General features: G+C 45.0%; 1 protein-coding gene across 2 annotated transcripts in view; it reads right to left on the bottom strand.

Annotated features, from left to right (window-relative positions):
• Positions 1-744: 744 nt before the first annotated feature.
• The window catches only part of LMX1A (LIM homeobox transcription factor 1 alpha), a 154352-nt gene continuing 149096 nt past the window's right edge, over positions 745-6000 (bottom strand). For both annotated transcript variants that reach the window (XM_032159107.1, XM_032159109.2), the window contains exons 8-9: positions 4737-4907; positions 745-2917 (exon numbers count right to left, since the gene is read on the bottom strand). In XM_032159107.1, coding sequence (XP_032014998.1) covers positions 2757-2917; positions 4737-4907 — 332 coding nt within the window. In that variant the 3' untranslated portion in view covers positions 745-2756. The remainder of the gene's footprint in view (positions 2918-4736; positions 4908-6000) is intronic.

Here is a 6000-nt window from a genome sequence, read left to right as displayed (position 1 = left end):
AGGAAGCTGGAGTTAGGAACTAAGGCCAGCCCAGTGGAGGCCAGTCTGAGATAAGGCCTCCTCAGTGGGCTCCTCCTGTCAGCCTGGCCTTATAACACACATCTCTCTCCCTCCAGGCCCTCAGCAAGAAGAAGAGCCAGCTTCTAACATATGGTGAGTGAGACAGAGGTAGGGGTTGCAGGCCTTGAATAACTGCAAGTGGGGGGGAAAACAGACAAAAAACAATACCACCCTGTGAGTATGTCTCCTGGTCTTACCTCCACACTGTTTCCTGACTTCTTTTCTCCATAGTCCTAATTGCCCACCATACATCACATTTAAAATTGTTGAGAACTTTGGGAGACTCTGTCAGGGAGCCACTGTCTGCTGCCCGGCTCTCCCATCCTGGCTAGGCATCTGCCTTCAGTCCTGCATGAGAAATCCTTCTCCTGCCCTATCACTCTGTTCTGATTTCCAAGCAAATGTTCCCTCATCACATATCTCAAACTGCTCTGCCCTGACAGAACTTGATGGTGGTGATGGAAAGCTCCCACTGCCCCCTTCTGTGGGATTGTTTTGTAAAGACTGGAGTCTTTTTCCATCTTGGCAAGAAGTTGAAGACCCTTTTCTCCTTATGTTTTGCCATAGTCATCCTTTCCATTCATTCAAAGCTTCGCCATAAGCTCATCCCCATGGCTTTGTAGACAAAACTCCCGTGTCCCCCTGGTTCCCCACCCACCATCCCACCCCTGAATAAACAACAGCTCATTTGTAAGAGATTTTAATTTCATCTTGGTATGCCATTAAGGAGTGGAATAAGGATCTCTATTCATTTTCACTCACATAGTATCTGCTACATTCTCCAACTGGTCTTTACCACAGAAACCTGTGGGCCATACAGCAGCTGCATAATTTTCACTCATCAGACTGGTTTGGGTTTCTTGGTGGTTTGCATAAATTATAAACAAGAGCACAAAAATCACACAACACAGACTCTAACATAAGGGGACATGTTCCCTCTGGCCTTGCCAGAGTGATAGGGATGTGTCTCTGTGTTCAAGTCTCCAATGATGTCCCCAGAAATGAGGCCAAGCCTGTCCTGGCCCCTCCTGGATGGGTCCACAGTGACCCTCTGTCTTCCCCACCAACTCATTCTGGGTTCCCAGGAGACTTCCTAGCACAGAACATCCCATCCTAGCACCGCAACTGGAGACCAGGGTGTGGAACTGTCCCCATGTACAATGGCTGCTGGGTCTTCTGTGCTGAGGATCAGAAGAGTGAGTTGGAAGGAAGCGCCAAGGGTTTCCACCAGAACCTTCTGCCTCTATGAGCTCCATGAGGTTCTTTAGAAACAGACCCTCTAAAACAAGAGGCCCCAAACTTTTTCTGTAAGGGCCAGACAATATAGATAGCAAATATTTCAGGCTTTCCAGGCCACAGACAGCCTGTTATATATTCTTCTTCTCCTTTTTTTTAATGACCTCAAAAAAAAGTAAAAACCATTCTTCACTGGCAAGCCATAGAAAGCAGGCCTGCAAGCAGGAGTTTGCCCACCCCTGCTCTAGAACACCACCAGTTCCTCCTCTATCCCCTCAGCCTTTGCCTCCTCCCCACTCTGGGACTCTGGGATCCCTCTAAGCTGCTCTGAGCTGGTGTCTCCTCCAGCACAGGCTTTGCAGAGGGACTTCAGCAGGCAGAACTGCCCTCTGGAGTTCAGGAGCCCTCCTGCTCTGCAACCCTATGTACCCTCCTTTGCCAAGTAAGTGGCCTGGTGGTATCTTAAACAAATATCGGATATTAGTCTCAGCCCTGCTCATGTGTCCTGGGAATGAATTAAGCCTTGGTGTTTCCCAGTGAGGTAGGTACAAACTATTAGCCTCATCCACACTTGCAGATGCTGAAGCTCAAGAGCTGAACCGACCATCCTAGCACTGCTCAACAACCACTTGTCAGAATTTAAAAGAAAGCCCAGGAGTCTGGGCTTTACATTTTCTCAGAACATGATCTGGGATTATTCTGTCCCATCCCTACCCGGTGATTCAACCCCAAAGAGAGAAAGAATGCAAGAGAGAACACCATCAGCCACATAGAATTTCTTTCCAGATCTGAAAGACACTCTGAAAACAGAATGAACCCAAGCACTCAAAGCTATGGGGCTAGGTGGAGCAGCCCTCTCTGCCCTGCTGACAAGTCTTGTCAAACTAAAAATAAAGTTTATAAAAGTAAATTATCTCATTTTATAACTTAAGTGCATCAAGCATTTCCTTAAATATAGTTCACACTGAAAATAAAGTTACTTTTGCTGTACAGTTGGTGTCTGTTATAATTAGGAATAAACTTTGAGGGTAAAATATGAAAGGTTACACACTCACACACACACACATCTATCTATCTGTCCTTCTGTCTATTGGTGTGTAGATGGATAGACATATGCACCTCTTGACAAGAGCTTCCCCGACATGGTGGGAAGTTGTTAGGAGTCCCTAAGTATCTAGTTTGCATGAGAATGTCTATATTAAAAGTCTCTGTCCTTAATGATAAACACGTCTTCATATCTAATGCTAAGACTCTTATTAGAAACATTAAACTATGCAATCCATAATGTATTCAGTCTTTGGAAATGCTGAGCTACACCATATCATTATACAACAGCATCCCCAACAAAACTCCCTCCCCAACCCACCTCTTCCCTGGCCTCCCTGTCCTAAAGCCAGCGACCCCTCACAGAATATAGTTGTTCCATATGGGAGCCTAGTCACAGAACTCTAGGGGAAGACTCAAGAGGTGAAGTAAGAATTCTGCATGGAGTACAGGTGGTCAATGGGGTTTCCCACTCTGGATTGCAGAGGCCCAGCTTCTGAGGTTGCTAGGAAACAGTCACCCAGGTTACTGAGGGAGGTGTCGTCACTATCCAGGTCATGGAAAAGGGGCTCGGCACCTGAAATGGAGATGAAACACTGGCATGAGGGCCTGGAAGAAGTGACTCATTTCAGTGCTAGGATATTCAGCTGAATTCAACAAGTGTTGCCTGAGCACAGGCTCCAGGTGAAACTTTCTACAAAAAGTCTATATTCTCTTTAGGGGGCTCATGTCCAAAGTGCAACAAGTGAAAACAATCTAAACCAGGATATGACAAAGTGCTAAATTGAGTGCAGCATAGCAAATGTCACAGTGTCTAGACAGGGAGTGTGGGGAGTAGGCAGGACATGTCACCAGAGGCTGGAGAGACAGGGCAGAGCTCCTACAGGACTTGGGCCTGAAAAATGATGCTTGAAGGAGGGATGGTAAAACCAATAAACAAAAAACAAAACAAAAAAAAAGCTCTTCAAGTGAACCTAATGAAAACTCCTGTGATAACATCTGTTCTTTCAAACACCAAGGGTCTACTATCAGCTGTTACCCCAAATTTGTAATGCAAAGAAAAGGAAGGTTAGGTGCCTACCTTCAACTAATTTACACCTTTGATAGGGAAGCCAGTAGGGCACACAGTGGAAGAGCTGAGAAATCACTGCAACCAGGACCTGAAGGCAAAGAATGTTCTGCCTCCACTTCAAGTAAATAGGAGAGGTGAAAACTGGAGTTTATACAACTTGTCATGGGGCTTTAAATATTCATTTTATTAAAGGATTCATCACAGGGATACTTCATGTAACACAACCCCTGAGACTCTGAAAAGAATTTGCAAAAAAATGTATTTGCCCTGTTTTCCCACAGCTGTGGAGTAAAGAATGGTACAGATGTGACCTGTGCCTTCTAAGGAAGCCAAGAGGGTGGCTATCACTGAACATCCAATGAATGGGGTCGGCCAGTGAAGGGCTTGTCAAGGGCTAAATCTTAATAAATGTTTGCTGAATGTGTGATATGGGAATGTAGGGGTGATTTTAACAACAGAATTTTTTTTAATGAAGGCAAAAATAAAAGTTGTTTGACAAAATCTGTGATCTGTGGCATGAATCTCTGATACTAATGTTTTGAAGGCTTACTGCATAAGATTATTTTTTAACTATCAGTGTAATCTATCAGATTACACAGTACAGAACAATGCATTACATACACCACTAACCTTCTCTGTATAAAATGTAATGCCCTATACTTGGCTGAGGTTGAACTTGAGCCTTCACTCCAAAGCTCACCCAGCCCCCTACCCTGGGTCCTCAGGCCCCCTGTTGTTGTCCATTAGCTTAAGCACAAAGCTGGGTAAGTGGGAGAGGCTCAGCTACCCATATATGCAGCATTTAAATCAATGCTTCTTTGGGTGGGGTGGGTATAAGGGAGATATTTTCACCTTACAAGTCAGTTTATGTTTCACTAGTTAAATTAGAGCACCTATTAGTATCCATAGTAGGATAGTCCAGTTAGAAAATTTGTCTTCTGTGCTTTTTATATCTTTTCTTTAGGTAAACATTTGCTTAATTAAGGCCTTCTGTAGCACTGATACTGCTGATATCTGGCATGAAGCGCAAGACTTGCAGAATTCAATGACAACAAACAGGTCTACAAGGAGAGCACAACTTCCTATTTAAAGCCAACAAACAAGAAGCTTTGAAAACAAGATAAATGGAAGTGTCACTAATGAATATGCATGAAGGTCTTTCTCCTGTAGTCATTGGTTAGGCGATTCTGGCAGTATTTTGTAGGGCACATTATTCTGCTTTGGAGCTTCAGTGAGCAGCTGGGAACTGCCTAGATGTGTTTAGGAGGGAATGAGAAACACACACAAGTTATGAGAGGGCCCGGGGGGCTTGAGTCCCTCTTACCATAAGGGTGCATGTGGTCTCCAGGCATCTGGGGTGGGGTGAGACCCTGTCGGAAGGGATCTGAGCTGTAGACACTCTGCTCGATGGCCAGGAGCTGCTGTGGGGTGGGCAGAGCCGTGTAGGGGTTCATGATTCCTTCCATCCCAGCACCCCCACCACCATTTGTCTGAGCTGTGGAACAAAGAAGAAGCCAGGTCATTCTCAGTGTGCAGCCTGACATGTGATTTCCCTGGGTCCTGATTCCCTCATTTATAAAATAAAATGGGATGAGGTGACATCAGTGGTCCCAGCCTTTGTCCTACCAGAGGCCATCAGGAATCACCTTGGAGGATAGGAATAGGGTAGGGGCTGGGATGTTGAACTCTGAGAACATCCTTGAAATATATTATTTCAACAAAAGGTTTTGATGCTAGCCACATGTTTGGCAGTCACTAGAATAGATATATCTAAAGATCTTTCTATGATAACCCAGTATGAGCCCATCAGTCAAGTGGGAGTTGTGACCAGTTGACCTCATGGGGCTGATGGGAAGATTCCATAGGACTGTGTATGCTTTGGAATTATATCTTGCTATGCTTGTAGATAGAATTTTATAAGAAAAGCAGGATTCACTTCCTGCCTCCACATTTTGCTGAGGTTCTCTGAACCTGGGAAGAACAGAAACTATTTCCCACCAGCCTCTGCTTTCTTAAGTCTACCTTTGGAGCGCCTTTAGAATTATTTAAATTAAGTCCCAAGCCATATGAGTTTGTGTTCTCATATGCTTTGATGCATTCTTCTCCCTTTGAACTGCACAGGGGTCCTGTGAGGTAGGACTAGCAGGCATTAGGGCCCTACCCTAGGGATACACACAGCCTGAGGAACAAGGAAAAGTTGGTCCCACATAAAGAGCCTTAGGGGTGGAGCTGAGGGCAGAATTCAGATCTAACCAGCTTCTGCTCCACCCTTCCCCACACCTATGCCCTGTTTTATTTCTTCTCTCCCTAACATCTACCTTGTTGCTAACATACTGTTTAGTCTAGAACATAAGAAACTAAGGGAACTCTTGGCTGCAAGAGTCAAATTCTGGATTAAGCCAAGACCCGGTGTCAAGCACAAGGCAGGGTCATGTGAGGAAAAGAGGCTCTGTTGAGGGGCCTGAGAACTAGGATGACATTCCACAGACTTCAAAGTGTGGTCCGTAGACTAGCAGCAATGGCACCACCAAAAAGCTTGTTAAAAAGGCAGAATCTTGGGGCCCACCCAGACCTTCCTTATGAATTGG

Source organism: Hylobates moloch, unplaced genomic scaffold (assembly GCF_009828535.3).
Source record: "Hylobates moloch isolate HMO894 unplaced genomic scaffold, HMol_V3 SCAFFOLD_8, whole genome shotgun sequence".
Taxonomy (NCBI): domain Eukaryota; kingdom Metazoa; phylum Chordata; class Mammalia; order Primates; family Hylobatidae; genus Hylobates; species Hylobates moloch.
This window is presented reverse-complemented; position numbering and strand designations above follow the sequence as displayed.